This window comes from Poecilia reticulata, chromosome 5 (genome assembly GCF_904066995.2).
Source record: "Poecilia reticulata chromosome 5, P_reticulata-male-v2, whole genome shotgun sequence".
NCBI lineage: Eukaryota > Metazoa > Chordata > Actinopteri > Cyprinodontiformes > Poeciliidae > Poecilia > Poecilia reticulata.
In genome coordinates, this window is record NC_088834.1 from 10090060 (window position 1) to 10113912 (window position 23853).

The following is a 23853-nucleotide window of genomic DNA, read 5'->3' on the forward strand; positions in this document are numbered from 1 at the left end:
AATTTCTGTCATATTTTAAACATGACAATAATGTCAAAAACGAGACTAAAATTAGGCTTAATGCAAAGCGTTTGCACACACAAACATATGCACAACCACAAACTTACTTTAAATTGAGTATTGTATTTCTGATCACAGGTTTATTTATTTATATTAATTTTTTTCTCAGCATTATTATTATTACTTTGTATACTTTAAGAGTTTACTTGAGTTAGAAGTAACTGTTTAGTATTTTCTGCTTGCTTGGTCTTCCTGTGGGCGGAGCCTGTGGCTTTAAAACCAGGACTCTGCGCCACAGGGAGTCAGTGTGTGATTAGACTCCTGAGAAGTCACCCTGAAGGTGATGGACTCTTGCACTGACGGTTCTGCTGTTTGTCTGTTTTTAACCTGTCTTGGACGTCCTATGTATATATTCTGCACCTCTCCTCTTTGTTCACCTGAAGAAAAACATAATACATTTCACTGTGGTGATCTCTGGCCTTGGCCAGGCATTTTTGTTTGTTCAAGTCATAATAGAACCTCCACACAGAAACCTGTAACTAATCAGCTCTCACTTTTGCCCACTGTGTTGTGAATTTACACGGTTCTTAACTTCTGCTACCAATAGCAGCACTTTATTCAATTTTTTTTAAAGTATCAAACAATTTTTTTGAAGAAAACAAAAAAGCAAAATCAGATGCATCAACTCATCCAACTTTAGGCAGTACCTAAAACATCATGCATATACTAAGACAAAGATTTTGAAACGGTTACTATGACTACCATCACATTCTAATTACACAGATGAAATCAAACTTCAACTTTTGGCCACAACGGCAAAAGATACAGTATGTTTTTCTGAAACCAACACTAAAACATGGAGGTGGTTGCATCATAACGTGTGACCACCGTTCTTTAGATGCTGAGGTAGTTCAGATTTTGAGCTGTTCAGATTATTAGTCTTTTTTTGACTCTGATGGATTTAAGATTAAGGGGGAATCAGTTTTCTGATATTTGTGAGTTCAGTCATTCATCCAAACCAATCATACAGACTGAAATCTAAAGAGACCTTTTGACGTTTAACCACCAGCTTCATGCAGCCGACTTATTAGGGGGATGCAGTGCAATGCAGCATCGCTTGTTTGAGCATTTTCTGTAGGGGTTTGTGGCTGAATGAGCTCTGCTTAGTTTTTCTGCCATGTTTTCACACAGCAGCTACATTGTCCCTATTCTCTCCTTTGCGGCTGGTTGAGATGTTTTTAATCGGAATTTTGTTTTTGTGAAAGAGGAAAAATCTTTTTCTGCTGTTGCTTGGGAAAGGATTTTGTGTATGTTGTACATGGAATACATATTGACTAATGACAAACCCACTCTGTGATACTGTTTTGTAAACCACAAACACAGGACCAGTGATGCAGAAATGGTACCTACCTTTGTGCTGAAGGTGTGATTTTTGTGCAGCTGTCTTGCTCTGAACACAGACTTGCTTTGTGTCAGCTTGACTTCAGAGGCCTCAGCTTGACACGTCTGGGGGTCGTGTTTCGGCTAATGAACGCAGCGGTCAGAAAGGTCAAAATCTGAGTCTTAACAGCTAGAACCAAGTCCTTCCTGTTCTAATGACCACGCGTTGCGTCTCCAGATATTTGTGCAAGCTTTTTCAGCACCAGCTGGAAGATTCAAGATAATTGAATATGTGATAATGAGGCAGCAGGGTGAAACTTAAGTTATTAAAAAGATAAGGTCACGAAAGTTTAAAGGATGGTGTCACACTTTAATAACAAAAAGTTACACTTATTGTCAATTATTTTAACAATGTACTTACCAGCTTAAATGGAACATTATGAGAAGGTCATAATAAGTCAACCTGCGGCAGCTTTTAATCAAGCTGCTTTGTTTTTATGATTTTGTTGAGGAAAGAGCATGCTCTTCAGAGTTCTTTATTTAATATCCAAAACTTCATGTGACACCGCATTTTAACTTCATAACATTTTACAACTTTACAGTCATTCTTCAATACATTACATCAGGAACTTTTTTTGCGATAGATTCAAAAAAAGGCGTGCATAATTGCGAATTGGAAGAAATGTAATACCTTATGTGATACATTGAAAATGTGAAACAAGTGTTATGCATTGAGCCCCTTGTAATCAAATGCAACTAATTGCCTTCAGAAATCACCTAGTAGAAAACAGAGTCTACCTGTGTGAAATTTGATCTCCATATAAAAGTGTGGAAAAACTGCAAACGAATGAACGCTTCTTTCCACCTACATATAAAGACCAAGGAAAGTTAGCATTAATTAGAGAAGCAGATGAGTTGCAGAGATTAACAGAACAGTTGGGAGGATCTGTACATGGAAAAAAAAAATGTTGGCAATATAAAACCAAAATGATCTAGACACTCATTTATGGTATTGATGACATCATGATGATTTTAAGGGGAGCATGGATGGAACTAAATGAAAGCATGTTAGAGGATGTAAAATACTAGAGACTGTGGTGGAGAAAGTTAAAATGGCCCAGTCAAAGTCCAGACCCAGAACCAATTAAGAATCTGTTGAAAGACTAAAATAAATTGTGTTCACAATTCCACCCAATGCAATTTTCCTAGAAGAATAGCAACAAAATTTAGTCTCTAAATTCACTAAAGACATACCCCAAAGAATTACATTCTACCAATGACTTAAACCTCAGGCAGAGGCCTTTGCTGCAAACCAAATTAGTGGAATAGAATACATACATATGCACCACGCACCTTTTATTTTATTTCTTTATTGGAAGAGGGATTTTGAAAACCATTTATCATTTTCTTTCCACTTAACAGTGATCCTGTCCTTTATGTTAGTTCAACAGAAATATCTATTAAACGCATTGACCTTTGTTTTTCTGTGACATTTTAAAACGTTTATGGGTAAGAATAACTGAATAAGTTTCAATACAAGCAGACCAAATTATGTTTTATGTCTGCATAGTTCAACTTATTAAAAAAATAAATCATCAGGCAGTTGACTGAATTACTCAGTCAGAACTAATAACAATTTACTGCTACCGATAAAGCATATTCTGTGTACTTTGGACAAATTAGTTTGTGTGGAAATGTCATGGTGTTATGAAATGACTGCATAGTTGTATAAAAAATATTGTAAAGCTCTAGAGAAAATTTAAAATAAATAACACTGCACCCTCTTTTATCATGAGATCCTACAGCTTTCCTGTCTCTGCATTTTAGGTGTGAGATGATAAACAAAGAGGATGAATACTTAAATTCTGCAAAGGCCCAGTCTGCAGACTGCATTATTCTTTCGATTAATATGGATTACTTCCCGGTAAAAGGTTAGGCCTTTTGTGTTGATTGCAAATTCTCAATTTCCACAGGCCGTTATGAAAATGCTGCAGGTTTGTGATTGTATGGTGCTGGATTATTAGCAAAATATTGTTATCTGCCTCAGAAATGACTGCACAGTCTCGATTTCTGCATCTTTTGTTGTGTTCGGTGCATGTTGCTGTGTTTTAGGGCTCATGAATGAAAGCAGACATCGCTTTCTGAAAGTATTTATGGTCCACCTATGTCATTTTTTTCTGAGAGTCTATCCTGCTCATTCTTAAAATTAATTTGGATAGCGCTCTTTCCATGCTAATGGCTTCATGAAATAATCTCAGTTTTTTCCCCCAGAGCTGCTGTAAAGAGTTGATATAACTTCTCAATTTCACATTGAGTCCTTGAACAAATCCAATTTTGCATTTCTTATTTTTAGTGTGACTGAGAGGAAAATTGTCTTCCATAATACAATCCAGACAAAAGTCCATGCGTTTGTTTTAAGAGAGCCAGCAGGAAGTTGCATATCTGTAGAGTGAAGGATTGTGTGCATCATTTGCGTGACAGCTGTAACTCTCTCAGTGAGTGGTCTTGGTGGGATTTATAATCAGCTTGTGGCATTAGTGTAGTGAATAAATGAACTAATACGACCTGTAACCATTAGTGCTGACCTGGAACAAGGGGCCCAGAGGTTCAGGGGGCACAGGCATCATGGGAAGACGTCATGGTTTGTCTCTGCTTCCTGTAATTTTGCCGAGTCTGCATACAGACACTCTGCAGTTACATTTTGTAATGACATACACGAGTTTGTACAACTATCATGAATAGACAGGCATGTAGATAAAACAGACAGAAACATGCTCTGTTGGACACACAAAGCCGTTGTCTGCAACAGTGGAGGCTTCTGTTTCTGCACACGGAGCGTCCTGACACAGCACACGCCTCTTCACCGATAAATGTCACACAGTGTTACTAACATTAATATTGATGCAGAGAGCAGCTGGTTGTGTGTTTTTTTTAAATTTTATTTTGTTGTTTTTTTGTATTTTGTTGTGTAAACTTTACAGAACACCACTTAAGTAACTTGACAGCCATTTCTGTGTTTTTTTAAAATTCAAAATGGAATCCTTTAAGATATTTTCAAATTTTCTTATCATGGAAATTATTAATATTGGACTATTAAAAAACATGTGCTTTTTGCTGGTTAGTCTTTCTGTTTAATCATAGTTTATTCAAGCTGCTCAAAAAGTCAAATAAACAAAGATATCAGAGTTTATGTGTAGAATTCAGGCTATAAAAGGTTTAAATAGTATTTAAAAAAATAAGATAAAACAGTAAATTGTCAAAAAAAAGTAAGGTATTTAAAAACGACAATGGTTTGGGGCAAAGCTGATATCAGCGCTTGGCAGCCTCATGGAAATAATTTCACCATGTTTGGTTTTAAATCTGAACATGTGGACTGGTCTCTGTAGACCAGAGAGGGCAAAAATACTTCTGATATTTTAGGCTTGCTTAATTCGGACAAAAAGAAAAAAGCAACTATATTTGAACTAAAAACAATTATAGGAAACAAGTAAGAATTTGAGTAATGTGTGGTATTTTTATTTTTTTTACGGTCATGCTACGCTTTGATTGAGATGTGAATTTCCAGTCCACCATGCAAGAAATAAAAACATTGCAGAGCTTTTTTGATTAGTCACAGTTTTTACCATTTAGCTTTGTAGATGCCTTTGCAATAACAGCCTTGGGCATGAATATTCTGCCCTATGAACCTCAGAAAACACATTATTAAGACTGTAAAATTGCTTACAATATCTTCATTCTATTTTCACTCATAAAAACATGCTGGATGAATGCTAGGTTCTCTGTGGGTTCAGTCTGCAGACTAATTTATCTGTGACCTCGCTTAATAAAAGAGCAAGTGTCAAATTTGGTTGTAAATACAACATAAAATGATTACTGCTATGGCTATTACTACTACTGCTCATAACAGTGATTTTGATAATTACGTTTACAGTTTGCTTGTCTGTTAGTGAATCAACTAACCATTTCATAACCAGAATTTTCATAAAACCTTGATAATGTTAACCATCACCAATTGTCAATCTAGTTGCAAGCCTGCAGTTGACTGCTTTATGGTAAGTTATGAAACAGCACTTAATTATGATGCTCCTTCAGTTTCCACATGATGGTGATTTTATGGAAATATTTCTAAACAACTCAGTTTGTCTCTGTTTTAACTTAGTGAAAAGTGTACTACCCTTCTTTCAGCCAGCTGACCAGCAGTGCACAATAGCAGGTAGGGAGAGGCAGTGCTAGAGAAATATAGCATTTATCTGGGATTCAAGAACTTTAAACTGTATGACGGTAAATACTACTATATCTTTTTAAAACCTTTCATTGAGTCAGAAACCAACGTGACGCTGTAGTAGTCATCCTAATCTCAGTTTCAGTTGTAATCTGTCAAGCTAATCCACCATGTTATTGCTTGAGAAATGCCATGTTTATCCATTTGACTGTCTTTTTTTTCTTCCCTAACCTACTACAAACAGAGTAACATTTGCTCATCTGCTTACAACCACAAGATGTACAGCAGAACATCCTGAGAACATAACACAGACACATGCTGCCTTCTGTTCTCAGCTTTCTTCATGAGCAGCTGCTGATTGACGGGGTCACAGCCTCCATGAGGGGAGTCGTTTTAGTTTGGCAGCAGCATGTTTCTGCAGTTTGTATTAACTAAAAGGTCAACTTTTCCACTTTATGGCTCTTTATCACAGTCAGAAGAAAGTTCAGTAAGACAACATTATAAAATGATGTCATGCATTCTTAATGGGATAGAAGTGACTGAATGGAGAGTCTGAAAAGATATTGGCTCCATTTGAAGCAATTTGAAAGTCATTTTGAAAAGATATGTTCTTATAATTTGATAAATTTGCTGTAAGATGACCTTTTACCTTTTACTCTGTTGCTCTCTCCATTGTTCTCTAACTCTGAAGGTGTTTTTGGAGTCAGGAAGCAATTTCCCCTTTCAGAGAATGTCTTTAGAAGGCGTTTCTTTTTTCAGATGTTAAGGAGGATGTTTATGTGAAAATTAATATACTTTTTGACCACAGCTCACACAGAACGTCTTGAAAAGTGTTTCTGAATGGAGCTGCAGCATCATGTACTTTGCAGAAGTACATGATGCTGCTTTCAAGATGCATCCGATTTGAAATGTCTTGCTTGTTTGTGTTTTCCCGGTTAGACATTTTAATCCAAACCCCTTCAATTGTGGTGCTTTTCAACATGTTATCGTTGTCTCTTCATGAGCTGACTAGATTACTCAGGCATATTTCTAAAGAAAATGTCAACTTGGAAAAAAATTATTTCAACGATTATGTCTAACATGCCCAATGATTTTCATACAACAATAATATTTTGTTTTTGTTAATTTTTGTGTTTTACTTTATTTTTTTTTAGCTCAGGGTCCATGGTAGAGTCAGTCATAGTTGTGGTTTCATCCTGAGAAACAAAGTTTGACCCCAAAGGTTTTATCATAAAGAAACCAAAATAAAATATGTTGTTTGCAGATAAGAAACTGAAAAGCATCCATTTTCAGTCATTGTTTCAACACTGCCAACTTGTATTGGTACCCCAAAGTAGGAGATTAATTAAACACTTCAAAAATATAGAAAAATCCAACAGTTGATTATTACTTAAATGCTAATTGTTACGTAAGAAATAACTAGTTGCCGCTCTTACTGGCATGTACCAATTTCTATAAATGAAAGAAAACAGAAGTTTTCTAATTTATATTTTACTTATTTGAGATCCTTGGATCTTTTAGCTACTAATTACCTTCTGTCTCTTCTGTTATACGTATGGCATTGCTCTCAGGACCGTTTCTCTTCAGGAAATCGTAGTAAATGTGGAATTTGCTGATCTTCACAGGATGACTACAAGAAAATTGCTTCTTGCTTTAAATTGCCTGCATGTACGGTCAGAGCAATAATTAAAGAGCTAAAAACAAGTGTAACTGTAATGATTAACACTTGATGAAGACTCGCATTTACCTTTCCAACGCACAGAGAGCGTTACAGTTTTTCATGGTTGCTGTTAGAGAAACGCAGTAAATAGTAACTTGCTGGGGTCACCAAATCTCTAAGGAGTATTTAATTTGTGTGCTATGGACTTACTATCCTTGATTCCTGCTCCCAAACTAAAATTGCATCATGATACGTTTTCTTTTTTTGTGCATCCCCAGCCAATACTAATGAAACTTGATCAGTATTAACTATAAACATACTGAGCACTTTTAAAAGCAGCTTCTGCTGATTATAAATCAAAAGGTTTTATTAGAACAAGATTTAGAACAAGCTCTTTTCAATCCTGGATACTTTGAATAGATTTAATGACCTCATCGGGTTTATTTTTCTGTTCTCAAGACTAATAGGATCACTAAAACAGCACAGAGTGGACCGAATTTCAGCCGGGCAGTTAGTGTTCGTAAGAGGTTTACAGGAAATCCTGTGGTGCTTTAATGCTCATCAGTGTTTTGATGCACTCAAGGCTATTATCTATGTTTCTATAGTTTATTACCGTCCATGTGAAATCACATTTATTTAGCTGGAAAGTCTGGATCAATTTCACTTGATCCAGTGTGAAAATATAAAAAATGTAAAAGTAAAGACGCCCTCATACACTTACTGTTTTAAGTTTCAATTTCATAGTCTTAGTCTAACGGACAAGCAGGGGCTGGCCTTCATTTAAGTGAAAACTCATTCTGTATAATTGTCAGTGAGATAAAAATGGATCATAATGCTTTGTGAGCCTCTGTAATCTGCTGTGTTTTCTTCAGTTTCATCAATCAGCAAATTTAGCTACAATAAAAAGCTCTATGAGTGGAAGAAAACACCGGCTTGGAAATGTTGCATTCCTACTGTGTGTTTAGGAGCCTGTCTCTGTTTCACAATAGACTTTCTTTTTACAGTTTTAATCTTGGGGAAACAGGCAGACTTAACCGGCAGGTCAATTATAGCTGAGACAAAAATATACAGCAACCTGCACAATTAGTGTTCCCCTGGTGAAAGGTCTTCAAAGAAATTCATCTTTTACTGCAAGAGCATGATCTCTCCCTGAAAACTTCTGGAAAAAAAAGCTTTAATTTGAGTAAATAATTCAGTGGGAAAAAACTTTCTATTTATAGAATAACCGGTGCCACAATTGTTGGTACCTCTGCTGTTAATACATTTGCAAATAAGATGGTGCTCAGTCTTATTATTTTTATTTTATAAGGTTAAGGCATATGGAGAAAGGAATGTTTGATCATTCCTCTTTCCACAGTCTCTTAATTGTCCAGTGTCCTGCTTCCTCTCACATGCTCTCTTCTTCTCAGATCACCTTTCATGTGAGGATATAAAAGAGGAGACTGAGACGGCCATGAAAGATGGTTGATTTTATCTATGATGAGTCACATTTGTGTTGTTTTTCACTATCCTCTTGAAAGACTTGATGGTGACAGAACACACCAGATTTTGATTTTAAATATCCAGGGATTTTCTCCACATTTTCATATGTTCGTATTTTGCTTTATGCTGGACTCCAGTCCTCAAGAGCATGCAGTGCTTGTTTAAGACGCTCCAGCACAGCTGCAGTAATACTTGATTACCTACTCAGTGTGTTATCATGCTACCATGCTGGTAATGAGCCATTTATTTGATTGTGTTGCAGAGTTTTCCTCAAACACTCAGCCTTACACCTGTCCTGAAGTACCTACTGTATGCTGTTCCAGTTAATTTAAAAAAGTTATATTGGAGATGGAAGGACAGAATAGGCTGCTAAACAACAGGTTGGCACGTTGATGGAGTCTAATGGTTTCTATGGAGACCTTGTGATGCCAAGAAAGACACTCTATTTCTCCAAAGGTGAGCTATGGATAAGATTTTGTCTTCCTTCCTACACTCTCCCATAAGCTAACTTGTATCTTGATGTGAATGACATGTTCTCTTGGCTTTCCCATTTTGAACAGTGTCTAACAAAAATAGGCCTTTGTGTCATATTTATACACCAGGAAACCAGGAAGTGAAAAACACAGTATGTGAGTGTTCTCTGATCTACTAAGATTGATATTAACATTTTTCAGTGACATCAATTTTATAGTACTTTGTTTAAAAAGTATATCTTATTTTTTCTTCATTGAGCTTAATTAAATTATAGGTAGGAGTTTTCTTGCTTTTACTTTTGGGATATTATGCCATTTAAATAGAGGCTACTTTTATGGGTGCCAATAAATGTCAAAAACGCAGTAAATAGGAAAGAAAATGGGAAAAGATGTAGAGGAGCTTTTCAATTTTACTATGTTAATATTCATTATTGTCCGTAGCGATGTTTGCATTCTGGTTGACCTTGTGATCACAACAAAGCTTTGTGTCCTGCAGCTGCCAATTTATGAAGCTAGATTAAACAAAACAGCCATTAAAAATGCCCAGCAACTGTTTTTCTGAGGTTTCTTTGAGCAGGAACTGTTTACTGATAGCAGCAGCTTTGTGCCCATGGTCTGACCTGCTTTTTTTTGGAGGATAATCAGCATTGCATTTAGGTTTGGGCTTTTACGTAATAATATGAAACGCAAAGTGAGTGCATGGGAACGTTCATGGCTGCAGCCAGGGAGCTGATTGAGGTCAATCTGTGATTTGCTGCCTGTGCCGCGGGTAACGGCTGTGCTGTCGCTGCAGGGCTTACAGTTACCTACAGCTCCCCTGTTTTACATAACATCAAATAGCTCGTCTTTGCCTCTTGCCATGACATCATGTCAGTTTTTTCATTGTCTCACATCTTTTTTGAAGCGCTTTTAAAGAGCCAGTGGCGAGATGAGCTGCTTCTGAATTTACAAATTATTTACTGATTTCTTGTTTTACCTACAGGGGAAACAAAGCTGCGCTGTCTAAATTTAACTCCTCACCTGGTTTTAATCTAACGGAAACAAAGCAGCATATCAGCATGTGGGCCCATCAGTCGAGTCATCAAATGGAAATTTCTTTTTACTCCCCATGTCGCAGCATGTGATCACACTGCTGTTTACTTCAGCTTTTTGTCTGCTGCTGTGTGGTTACACAGTGTTTACTTTGCCAGATGGAAGGAGGTTAATGTTGGAAAAAAAAGAAAAATCTGTTGTTCTTGGAAAACTTTTAGTCTCGTCCTACACTCTTAGGTTTCAAATGCGTGGGTAGTCTTCAGATAGTTCATCAGGTTTTTAAAGCTTGAAAGCAACGGTAGCAAATAAACCTTGAACACAAAATTGGGCCCGGTTTAATATTGCAAAAGTCTATTAGATATTTTTTAGGTAGAAGGTGTTGGTTCGCTATTTTTCCTATTTTTTTTCTCACCATCAGACTTTTTTATATCTAATCATCCTTTGGAATCGTAGTGTTGTGCATATTGATAGTTCAATAATAATACATGTTCATCTTACTTTGAGCAGCTTATGAAGAAGTGGCTTTAAATCTGTTCTACAACGTTTGGCTTGAATTCTTATTTTTTTTATTGACTGAAGTTGTATTAAAACCATGATTAGGTGACAGTAGGTGTTTGACATATTGGTCATCCTTAATCTACTGAGTAGTTGTGTTATTTTGTTCTGTTTATGTAGAAATTAAAAAGGAACCAAACATTTGTTGTGATATCAGCAAAGGATTTGCCGTTTTTTAGTCCTCACATATTGGATACCGTATTTTCTGGACTATAAGCCGCTACTTTTTTCCTATGCTTCGAACCATGCGGCTTATAGCCTGGTGCGGCTTTCCTGTGGATTTTTCTTTAACCACCAGGGGGCTCTTTAGCAGGAAGTGAATCATTGGAAGTCAAAATTGGAAATAAAAGAAGAAATTGCCCATTAAAACGGAATTAGGTTTTAATAGGGAATTGAAATTTTAGAATGTTGTTGATCAGTTAAATAGTATTGAGGGGAAAAAAAAGATTTTTCGTTTTTTAAATAATACTGGGGTCATTATGAGAATTTGCGGTATAGATATTAGGATCCAATAGATGGCAGTAGTGCAACAATAATGAAAATAATGGATGCAAGCTGCCGTTGAAATCTGAAGAAGAAGAAAGCGCCCATTTTCATTTAGCACATGCTAGTAGCAGACAGTAAGTAGATTTTTCTCTTCAAACTGATTATGCCCTCATAATCAGTTCAGTTAAATCTAAACTTGGCAACTTTTTCCTTTTCAACCTAAATAAATGTGATATTCAATTGACCTGTTATGACTCAAATTTTTGATGTCCGCCCCCGCTCTGCTGCATGCTGCTGCATCGTTGTGGAAAACCTAGAGCGGCAGAGATATCTGCGGCTTATAGTCCAGTGCGCTTATACGTATGTTTACTGTTTTTCTTTTTTTATTTGGGGTGTGAGGCTTATAGTCCGGAAAATAGGGTATACTATGATATGTAGTAAAAAGAAAAGAAAAGAAAAAGTTCATTCTTTGGCAAAGTGAAGCAATATCACCAAAACAGAAATAGCAAAATGTAACATTCGAGGAACCTTTGTCTTTCCTGCTAAACAACTTTATCATGTTACCAACCACAAAAAACAGACAAAGGAGCAGGCAGATTGTTTCTTCAGTGTTTCCTCTACTTGGCATAAAGTTCAGCACAGAAATACCAACTAAGAGCATCTTCTTGAATTTGGTCTGAAACTTTGATCTCTTAAAATTTTAGCACATGATTTATTATTTAAGCACTTCCTTCATTAAAATCAGCTTCTTTGAATAAATGATGACCGCATGTCAGTATTCATTCCTGTAGGAAGTTGATACTTGTTTATTAGCTACCAATGATGGAGAAAAAAAACATTTTGATTCCAACAACGATGACAACTGATCTTGAATATCAGCATCGGATTATTGCTCAAGCTATTTGTCTGTGTGGCTCTGTTTGTGTCTTTCATTCTTTTTTTGTGGCTCTGGCTTCACTTTCACTTGCGTGTTTGTGTGTGAGTAACATCATTACCTCTGCTCTGATTCCCTCTGATTCGATCAGCAGTCGCTCCTGGTTTTTGAATTCCCAGCATTGATGGTTTTGACCATCAAAGACAATTATAGCAAACACTGACCGCCTCCTTCTTCGTCACTCATCCTGTCCAAAGTTAACTCACTTTGTCTGCAGCGGTGAAAATTTTAACCTCTTCAAATAAAATAAAACAAATCATCTTATGTGACGTGTTTTTATCGACGTCAGCAGGTTTGAGTCACAGAAATTTATCTGTCTGCATTTTCTGCATTATTCATAAATCACAATAATGCATTGGCACTCTTTCAGAGACTTTTTTTTATTGTTAGACAAGCTCATTTAAAGTCAGTGGGGTTTTAAAATGTTCCCAGCATAGACCATTGAAGAGTATCTGTCTTTTTGAGCCCTACATTTTCTAAATAACATCAAAGATTTAGAACTTCACCTCAAAGTAATTTGTTCCTTTTTCTTGAACAATTTAAGAGAAAAATTTTCTCTGCTGTGTGCTTCTCATTTTCTCTGATTAAGCATGAAATATACTTCAGATGAATTCAGGTGCAGAGCATGTATGTGACCTTTTCTCAGCACCAAACATCATCTTCCAAACAGTCTGTTTCACTCAGCGTGGTGCTTTTCCTCTTTAGCGCTAATGGAGCATTAAGATGAGCTCAAGAGTCTGTTTTTATGCTGCAGAATGGATGAGAGCACAAAAAGGAAAATAACTATTTATGAGTTTAGGTAATGTCTTGAAAGAGTGTGCGATGCTTTCAAAATCAGTGCAGGGTCTTTATAGGATTTAATAATACTAGAAAGAGAAGATGATGTTGAAGGGAAGGAGAATGCAGAGAAGTAAATAAAATCATTTTAGGATGTCTTGAAAAGAAGAACTCTAGATCTCAGTTTTATTAAACTAATACTGTTTTACTGCGGCAAAACAACAGCGTAATATCAGCGCCCTCAAAATACTAGCTGTTAATATGTAAATTTTTTTTCATTGCCAAACACGCTCAAATTGAAGTTCCTTTAATTTGATTAAAAAATCCTCTACAAGTGATTTAAACATCACGAGTAAGTAGTTGCACAAGTCCAGTCAGAATCCAAACTATTAAAATAGTAAGTTTATTTTTATCAGCTTTTACGTCTCATGCATAACAGACAACAAAGTAGTTCAATTAACCAGGACAAAATACTGTAACTACTTAAACCAGATGTAATTTTTTTTTTTATTTCTTGCAGAAATAAAAATTGTCCAGATGGTTGTTTATCTGCATTTGCAGTTTGTGTACTAGATGGTATTTCTGCTCAAAGCTTACGTTTCAAATTCAAGCAGAAATAATTTGAGACCCTGCTGCTAATCCTCATGTGTTTGGCCTTCAGGTTGTGACCCAGGTCCTTATGAATCATTTGCAATGTCAAATACATTTGTTGCATCAAAGCTTTTGTGTCTCTGAGTTATTTGAACATTAAGTTATGTTAGAAAAAATCAAGGACATTCTCACATCTTGACCCTGAAAAAAACTTTAAGTTTTAGTTTAATTTGTGGAACTTTTGAGTGTTTTTACGGTAGATTCAGTTTAGAATAGAAACTTGACAGACTTTGTGCACCGTTACCCCCACAACTGAAAATTATGCTGTAGGAAGTGATTGTTCAGCGCGTTTCCTGTCCATGTTTTTAGCAGTTAGGTATGAGGTCTAGAGGAAACATGAGTCTGACGGCAGACTGGAGGCAGTTATTGGTGGCTTTGTGAAACATTTTGTCTCTGAATATGGAGAACAAGGGGGTTTTCATTACTGAGCGGCTGCAGACTTGAGGAAATGTTCATCAGCTTTTCTACAATAGTGATTTCGGCATTTGTGATCGGTAAGGGGCATTTTGTTTAGTCTTATGGCTTCATATTTCAGATGTTTACTCTCCTCCATGTAGTTTGATTGAACTCCAGCTTCCCTTGAAGCTCTCACTTGCCACAAACACTGTAGCGGACTTACTGTCAAAGAGGATGGAAAACTATTATTCTGAATTAGAAAAATAAACAATCTCCTCTGTGGCTCTTCTGCTCCTCGGTGTAGCACTCTTCCCCCCCGGTTATAATTTTTTCACTTTGTTGTGCTTTCAGCTCTAGGGTTAACCATGATGAAGAATAGCTGACAGATCCGTAAAAGCTCGCAAAGTGAACAAAAATTTGTAGTAGCCATCAGTGATCAGTTTAGTAATAAAGATGAAGAATTTTTCTTTTTTGTTGTGAAAGGGATATTTTTTTCCCCTTGAAACCATATTTCTCTTTTTTTCATCCAGAGTTTTGCAGCTTGATTTTCAATAAGTGAGAAAACAATTTAATATTTATTTACAATTAACAATATGAAAATTGTGGTGTACATTTGTATATAGCGTCAGTCCAACACCTCTCATCACAACCAGTGCAACCAGTCACTTTCATGCCAAGACGTTGGGACAATCTGTTAAAATTTCACAGCCATGAGTCTTGGGCTCCACATATCTCAGTTCAAAGGAAATTACTTCATTGAAAGAAAATAAAGATGCGATTTTCCTCGTCATATAATACATGTCTAACAGAAAACCGACTGGACAAATCCTTGAACACACCCTGCCTGTGGTGAAGTAGAGTAGGTCCAAATTTCAGCAAGAAAATCAAACAAAAGGCATAGAGCCAGAGGTACAATGATTTAGATGGATACATATTCATGGCCCAGTTAAAATATGTTGCATTTCCTGAAAATGTACGCACACAGACCCACTCCGTCTGAATGCGAGGGTCTAGAAATGCTGAAATTTAAGCGAAAGAGGTTAAACTCATAGGGGCTGAAAACTAATGCATGCCGCACTTTCCAGACTATTATTGGGGGAAGAAAATAAAACCATCTGTTGCTTTTGTTTTGGTTCATAACTCTGTGTTGTTTTGAGTTGGCCTATCACATGAAACTTCTGTAAAATCCAATGAAGTTTGTGGCTGTGACATGACAAACTTTGAAAAAGTTCAAGCAGCTTCATACTCTTACAAGATGGTGTATCTCAGTTATTTATGAACATTCTCTGATATCTAATAACACGTTTTCTCTCTCTGTTTGCTCTCTCAGGTCGTTTACTGGTGATGAAAGGATGATGATGAGGATAAAGGGAGGAGGTCATAGCCGAAGGTGTAGACCTCGCTAGAATCCTACCTTCCCAGCAACCCTCCCCCCCCTCCACCATCACTATCCTCATCATCCGCCGCTGCCGCTGCTATCCATCCCACCTGGCGGCATGGCCAACCACCTGGAGTTGATCCAGGAGCTGCAGCAGCTGGACAAGGTGCCCAGTCTGGAGAGGCTGCGGGCGGCTCAGAAGCGCCGTACCCAGCAGCTGAAGAGGTGGGCCGTGTACGAGAAGGAGATGCAGAACAAGAAGAGGAAGGCCGACAAGAAGAGTCGTAATTTGAACAGCCTTCAGCAGTCAGAGTCCAAGAGACGGGTGTCCTTCGCTGCTAGCGTGGCTCTTCTGGAGGCTTCAGCCAGGAACGATCCCGATGAAGGTAACTGATGTTGTAAATTACAGAAACTAATAAACATTATAATGCATTTTTTTAATGAAGAACTATAGCTTAAATACTTTATAATCTTCTATTCTTCTACTGTAAGTGGGTCTTTAATCATTTATATTATGATAGTTTTAAACTGTGTGGGTTTTAAAATATCATCTGGTTTAGTCATCAGACAAATCACTGAAACTCCTATTTTTGAACTTTTACAAACAGAATAAAAATACAGAAATGTGCAAAATTCAGACCAGACTTCACCAATGTAATGCTAATGGATTTTAAAGAAGCGCTGACTTAACTTTATATTAGAAAAATATATTGATAAAGCACTTCCCTTTACTACACTACAGAATCTGAAGAGACCCTGAGAATTTTGTCTGCCCATTATTTACATAATATAAAGGTGTTTTAGCATGCTATAACATTTAAATATCTTCATTTTTAAACCTCTCACTGTTACTCAAAATAACTAACTTTAGACTTTCTTCTTTCTGCAATGACATCCAAAGATTTAAGAGTGTTTGTCCTTACGGAAATGTTCATGTATGATTTATTCACTGATTGGAAAAAAAAAAAATCATGTTTTTGTTATCTGGTTATTGATCTGAAACTCACCCACTTCCAGTCAACAGCAGGTCTGTCAGTGCCTCGCGTGTTAAAATGCTCCGTCATGTTTTGTTCCTGAACTGAGCACCTTGTTCATCAACATTTTGAGGTATCAAAATGTCAGGAAAACAATTAGCTCAGCTCGCACGCTGAAAACGCTTCTGGAAATTTGTTCTGCCACAAATCCGCTTTATCATTGTGAGAATAATGGAGTTGTCACACTGAGATGAAACTCTGCCAGTCTTTTAATTAAAAAATCCCCCTATGTTTGGAGATAATAATTGTTTTCCTCCAGTAGAGACTGTCCCACGATGCCTTGGCAGCGAGTCTGTGATGCCTAAATGATAACATGCTGCTATCTTTCATATATGACATCTAACTTAATGTAATTTTAACCTGAAAGTGGTTTGATCTCTTTTAATCATAACAAAACCAGCCTACAGTGGCACTATTATCCTTTCTGTTTGCAAACTGTCTCAACAGATTTAAATGCCACCGCGAGGCTCCGTTATTTACGTAATAATTATAATAACAGGACAGACGGCATTTACTTGTAGAAACACGCACATCAGCCTAGGAATGTGAAATGCCGTTTGTGGTAGAGACCCTGTTGTTGTTTGTTACTGGAGTTGTGGTGTCGGATTGATTTTTGGAAATGGTTTAGGGAACATTTAAAGAGTGTTGTTGGGCGGGTCTGCTGGGTGCAATTCACACAAAGTCACTTTAGGGCTTTTAGCCCTAAGCTTTTAGCTTATCAGCTGCACCTTTCCTCCGAGTCTTCAGTTTGGCCTGGAAAAAGCACACAAGGGTAATTAATAATCTATGTCCACTTCCAAGGAGGGAAACATTTAGATGTAGGCGCAGCTTTTTGGGGGTTATCGTCACACGGAAAACCAAAGGAAGATGATTTCAAAGCATTTAGCTCATCAGAGAGCTTTAAAAGGCACTCTTTCATGACAGGACAGACTAAGAAGGCCTTTAAAGTTGCTACATTATAAGACATTAAAAGGTCGTATTTTATCATAGTTTAACTTTGGTCCAACATACAGCGCTGGCCAAATGAATAGAAATAGTTTTGTGTTGAGAAACGCATTGTGGTAGACGTTGCAGCTAAATGAACATAAACACACGTTGTGTGTTTTGAATCAGTTTGTGTTCATAGGTCACTGCGTTTTACTTGTTTTACAGTCGATGTAAACAGATTACTGAGAAAATCTTTTGCAGACTTATAACTTTATGGAAGTGAAAATGCTGCTGGGAGAAAACTTTTTTCTAAAAATAATTTAGAGAGAAGCATAATTTAGGTTTTGTGAAGTGGAGCCTGAACAGGTGAGATGCTAAGATAAAAACCAAACACCTCATACTGTCGAGCACAGGGGGGAAGGGAATGAAAGTTGCACATGAAATAGAACAATGATCACTCTCAGCAGTAAATCTACAACCAAATGTCAAAAAAACTAAACGCATCAAAGTATTGCAATGGCCTAGTCAAAGTCCAGACTATAACCTGATGAAATGCTGTGCTCCGAACCTTTAAAAGAGCTGTGCAAAACAGCCCTTGGGTGAACTTTCTTTTTAGCACTGTAGTATTGTTTCATAATAGCTTTTAAGGATTTTCATGTGAATTTGGGTAGGGCATCTATCCAAATACTGCACAGAGATCTTATTATTTCACTTTGTGTAATATTTTTCTCAGTCTTAAAGCTTTGCTCACTATTCTTACTTCTAAGCTTTGTTACCATTTTTCACGAAGTGCTGTTTCATCTGCCTCAAACAACTTCGAGTCAATCTCTTTATTAGTGATTTCAAACTTCATATTAAACCTTGAACTGGAAGTGAATATTGTCTATGCAGTACATCCTGCATATTTAAACAAAGTTACTTTTCAACGTCATGCACGTGACTCTTCATTTTCACACTCGACACACATTGAGAGTAGATGTCTTGGCTCGGTTTTTTGCACGTTTGACACGCAGAAGCTTTTATCAGTTCTCCTTCCTGCTGGCAGTGCCTGGGCACAAAAACGTCTGCTACCGCTGCTGTTTAATGAGGGTGACCATGAAAGAGGCATGGAGATAAAAAGCAGAAGGAAGACAGGCAGGATGCAGTGTTGCCCACACAGCTCCAGTGGCAGCTGGCTGGTTCGGGAGCCTGATAATCTTCCTTCTCATTCCCTCTGGTCCCCAAATGCTCGATCAGGCGTCGTGTCTCCACACGCTGTGCTGCTCCAGCAGTCTGTGCATGGCGGGCTGACCAGTTTTACAGAAATGCTTCACAACAGAAACGACGTTTCATTTGTTCATGATTTCAGTTAGGGTTATGTAAAGAAAGGAAAAGAAAATAGTAGCTAAAGGGATTACTGTGGGAATGTGTTCAGACATTTTATTTTAAAGGAAAAAAAGTCATTGTGTGTTGGTGGTGTAGAAGGTAGAGTATGTGCCCCATATATAGGTGCTACAGTCCTTGACTCAGCTGCCCTCTGTTTTCTCTCTCTCTTCAAAATGACAATAGCTCCAAAAGGCCACTAGTGCCAAAAAAACATATTTAAAGTGCTTTATTTCATGTTATAATGTTATTCCCTCATACCTGGAGTGTTGCTTTGATTCTTTCGTGCATGTTTGCGAAATCCTTGAATCTCCATGGCAACCATTCAGGGGTGCTTATCCAAAGTTTCTCCTCAGAGCTGCAGTTTCCAAGCCGAGCTTCTGCCTCACAGATCATCCCTGCCCTTCGCCCTCCGCTCTCAGCTCCTCCAGACTAGCGGCAGCAGCAATTAACAAACACCTGGTTGAACTGCGTTTCTGCTGAGTTTATCTTACAAACTTCCTCTCAGTTCAGTGCTCCTAAGAATGGTTGTAAACGGCATAATGGAGGAGCAGTGCTGTGATGACGTGCTGAGGGTGGAGTGTCAGAAAGAGCTGTTGCTTCTTAAAGAGACAAAAGCCCAATTTCAAGCCCTTAAATTGCAAAGTCAAATTTATTTAAGGCCATGTTTGATATAAGCAGCATTTTTAAAACAACTGAAGACAACTTGATTGTGATGTGTCATTGTGTGTCTGGAAATTATATAACACTCACCCATTTAAAAGAAAGTCAAACTTTTTGGAAAGTTTGTTCAAAGAGTGGCTTATAAGCAGAGAAAAGATACTTATAAAGGATGGAAATCAAAAAGACACAATTCCAGTTTTTGTAAAGAGATCAAGAAGTAAAAGATAAAAAAAGCAAGTAAGAAAGAAGCTAATAAATATTTAAACATTAATTTCTGCACCGTTAAAATGCCATTGAAGTACAACATGTCTACAAATGAAGTTTTAAAAGCCCACGTGCTGCAGCAGATGGCATCTTCAGGGTGTTTAGTCAAATGTAAACAAAACAGAGAGGTTGAGACACCGACCTGAGACTGACTGTACTGAGGCTATAATGAGATGAGACGCAGAAGGAGACTCGCATTTAATCTGTGATTTGGAGGAGTTGACGGGTTGCTTCCTGTAATTCTCCACTTCCTGCCTTTGCTCTCAGTGTTGACATAATGCTGGATTTTGGTATGCATTCTTCATAATTGAATCACTTGCTGTTTGTTGTGAACTTCAGAGTTGCACAGCATTAAAACAGCTAAAAGTGTCAAAAACTAAATCTGTGTAGACGCAGTGGTGCGTATTTAATGGATGTGTGTGTCTATGTGTGTGTGTGTGTGTGTGTGTGTGTGTGTTTGTTTTCCTGTCATTAGTACAGGAAAGCTGTACTAATGACACTAAATGTACTAAAGTCCCAGAGCTCCCAGAGCTCTGGGACTTTAGTACATTTAGTAAACTCTCCAGCCAGAGAGGAGACATATATTTCAAACAATACGTACACAAACTCAAGTTCGTGTGTTTGTTTGCAACTGGACCATAAAACAAAGCAAAAACTACATCATGCATATTCCTTATTTCAGGCTCAAAGTGCCACTACCAGGTGTTTGTGTTATTCTTCAAATTCTTGTTTTCGGTAAAATTTTTATCCGCTTTTCAGAGACATTTGGATGAGTTAGGAGAAGAACCATAGAGTCTGTGTGATATTTTCCATTCAGGTGAGATTGGAGAGCAAATCAGGTAAGATACCACATGCCACTGCTGTCCGTGTTTTCTTGACAGCAGGTCTTATGAATTGATATTACCTCGCCAAGCACACTGAGATTCTGTAAGATTAGGTCAGCATAGGGTGGAGGGAGCTCAAAGTAATCTTTCTCAGCATGTTTAATCCTATTGAATAGAAGGTTTTAGAATTTATTTTACTGGAATCTTACTTGATCGGGACTAATTTAAAATGACAGAATCAACTGAGTTGCTTTGACCTCAGAAAATGTGTTATTAATTTCCCTGTACATATTCTTTCTGAATTACATTAAAAGCGTGTTATGCTCTGTGCAAAAAAACAAACAAACAGAAATAAAACATATTATAGGTAAGTGGTTTTAAAGTGGTCAGGCAAATACTGTGACTGTGAGCTTTATGTTCAGTATGCTTAAACGATGCAAACTGAATTTAATAACCCAATCTCACATAATTCTTTAAATAGCTGATGAGACAACAGATTTGGCTGCTTCTGCTGCTCTGCAGCGTGTTAGTTTAGGCTGAGTCCTTGTTGAAAGAGCTGCATGTTGTCCAAACTACTCAGGTTTCCATCAGAAAATGCTCCGAGGGGTTCATATGTTCTTCTGAGTTCATTTTTTTTTTAGATTGTGTCTCCAGCTCAGGCAAAACATATACTACTTTCTGAGGAGTAGGTGTCCGATATTTTTCTTTATTTTATGGCTAAACTTTCAGACTTTTTTTAGACTTGCCTCACACTATGAAGTAGCATTCATATTTATTGGTGGGACTGCACTATATCAGAAAATTGGTTGAAGGCATCTGTCCTTCCTAAACTCTGTGACCTTTTTGTATTTTGGCCAATGCCATTTGTGTCCAATGTGAGCATCTTCTACTGTGAGAAATGCAAGTTTGGAACGCTGGGAATATATTAGCCAACCATTATTGCACTCTAGAGAGTTCTTCTTGCGTTTATTACTGCACACTTATAATGTGACGGCATCCTGAGCAACAAATTAATCAACAAACCTGCCTCAAGCTGATGACAGGACAGCAAAATGTCATTATCCCCTAGATTTCCTGTAAAGGTTTGGTCGCCATGTTCCCTGCTTCTTTACCAGAAACACTGTAGAAATATGCAAATATAGATGTGTGCAGATATTTGTTTTAGAAATGCAAATTAAAGGTTGATATCACATTTTTCCCTTAATTTGCTCTGAGTTATATTAACTACATTATTTATCTTTTACTAAAGAAAGTTAGTGTATTATCTGTGCTACAAAACATTTTGCTGCAAAGTAAAATAACTGACTATCCTGATAAGTAGTTCCATATTTTCCCCAGGGAATGTCATACCACAATTATTCATGGCAAATATAAATTTAAATGAATTTCATTTGACCCAGAATTTTGTTTCTGGTGGAAGATTAAACAGATGTCTCTCAGTAGAGCACAGGTGTCAAACTCAAGGCCCGGGGGCCAAATCTGGCCCGCCGCAGCTTTTTATGTGGCCCTCTGGACTCCAAATTACATCAATAAGTCCTTCCAGTTTTTCACAAATCTGCAAAAATCACACAAAATCAACAAATTTCCACATTTTTTCCTGATTTTACTGCTAATTTTCTCAGAATTGGTCAAAAACGTTGAATCCGTAACTGATACGACGAGTGATAGTCACATTTGACATCATACATTAGCGTAAATATTGTAAAAAAAATAATGATTACAAATATTTCTTAATATTCACCACAAAATCTGTCATTTTGATTGCAAAAATAAACACTAAAATAATCACAAATCCCAGAGGAACAGCTATTTATTGATATTTTAACAGTTTTATTGGTTTTATCAATAGATTCTGGTGCAACCGGCCCTTTAAGAACATTCAGATTTTTGATTCGGCCCAAAATAAAAATGAGTTTGACACCACTGCAGTAGAGTGTAAAAAGATTTTACAAACAATTTACAACAACCTCTATTAGCACTGGAGCTACTTAACCCTATTTATGGCCAGTTTATTTTTTGTCTATGGGTAATTTGATGATTTATCTTTGGTGATTAACTCCAAGTTGAGGGAGAAAGCCTCCTTGCCATCGCCGTAATCACAACATGTTAATATTATATGCAGTCATTAGACAAAGGTTGGTGAAATTATAAGGAATCTAGACATAAATCTGTCAGGGATGTAAATATTTTTGGTCTGTTGTTGCTGGTTAAGAGGAAGAGGAAGAAAATAGCTTGATGGAGGTGCAGCAGGGATGTTAGAGACCATTTCTCTGTCCCCCGGCCTCCTCAACCCTGCGCCCCCTCACAGCGTCGAGGGCTGATGGCTGTGAAATTACTGTGAATCACCCCGGCCTCTCTCTGTGTGGCTGTCAGGCCATTGAGTCTGATGGGATTTCTCCGCCGTCCCACTGAAGAGCAGCGGGGTCAGGGTGGACAGTCAGCAACAAAGACGCAGTATCGACTGAGCTAATGCCTTCGCTTTAAAAGCAGGTTGTTATTTCAGCAGCTTGTGTGTTGAAGTTCACATGGTCACTACGCCTTTAAGAAGAAAACAAACATTTATTCAGCTGCTGTTCATCATCATCAGGTTTGGATGCAGCTGACTCTTTGTGGTGATTAGCGGAGGTTTAGTGGGTGGTGAAAGTAGAGATGGTGAACAGCACTTTCACTTCCTGCTTCCCAAAGTGTCCATTAGCAGAGCAGGGTCTCAAAATGCTTCTGTAATTTCTGTGAATCTTCATGGCTGATTATTGTGGAGAACTAAACATTTATGACTTGTTTTCCTGTAGACCAACCATCACAAGCATTTGTGTGAGGCAGGAACAAGATGGAGTTAATGTGTGCTCAGAAGAAACATTTATAATCTTTATAATCCTTTGCGTGCGACAGCTTTAAGTGAGCATTAATGCTGTTACTGTAAAGCTGCAAAGAACTCTTGGACACACCTTCTTCTATTCAAATGAGGACAACAAAGCTTTAATTTAGTCCTTCTGTTGTGGTTTAATCCCTGAGATGAAAACTGAAGACCAAACACGTTAAATTCTTAAATGACAAAACAGAAAAATTCCAGATACAATATATCTAAATGTCTAAAAACAATAATTTTAACATTTTCACATTTTGTCATATGACGACCACAAACTTTAATGTATTGTTTTTCTGATTTCATGCAACAGAGTGCATCTTTGTGTGTTTCAATGTCGGTATAAATAAAGCTGTTCTCCGAAGGCCTCAGAGCTTTGTTGCAGAACGTTAGAAAACAAACAGAATCATGAAGATTAATGAACAAAGCAGGTCTGTCAGGGATAAAGTTGTGGAGAAGACTGAAGCAGGATGATGTTATAAAACAATAA

General features: G+C 37.3%; 1 protein-coding gene across 4 annotated transcripts in view; it reads left to right on the forward strand.

The window, feature by feature from the left end:
• Positions 1-23853, forward strand: part of ppp1r16b (protein phosphatase 1, regulatory subunit 16B) — an 86421-nt gene that overhangs the window by 16701 nt on the left and 45867 nt on the right. For 2 of the 4 annotated variants that reach the window (XM_008408446.3, XM_008408447.3), the window contains exon 2: positions 15379-15812. In XM_008408446.3, the coding sequence (XP_008406668.1) occupies positions 15545-15812 (268 nt within the window). In that variant the 5' untranslated portion in view covers positions 15379-15544. Of the gene's footprint in view, positions 1-9180; positions 9201-14019; positions 14147-15378; positions 15813-23853 lie in introns of those variants that run through there. The other 2 variants (XM_081606998.1, XM_008408448.3) reach the window with 2 other exon arrangements.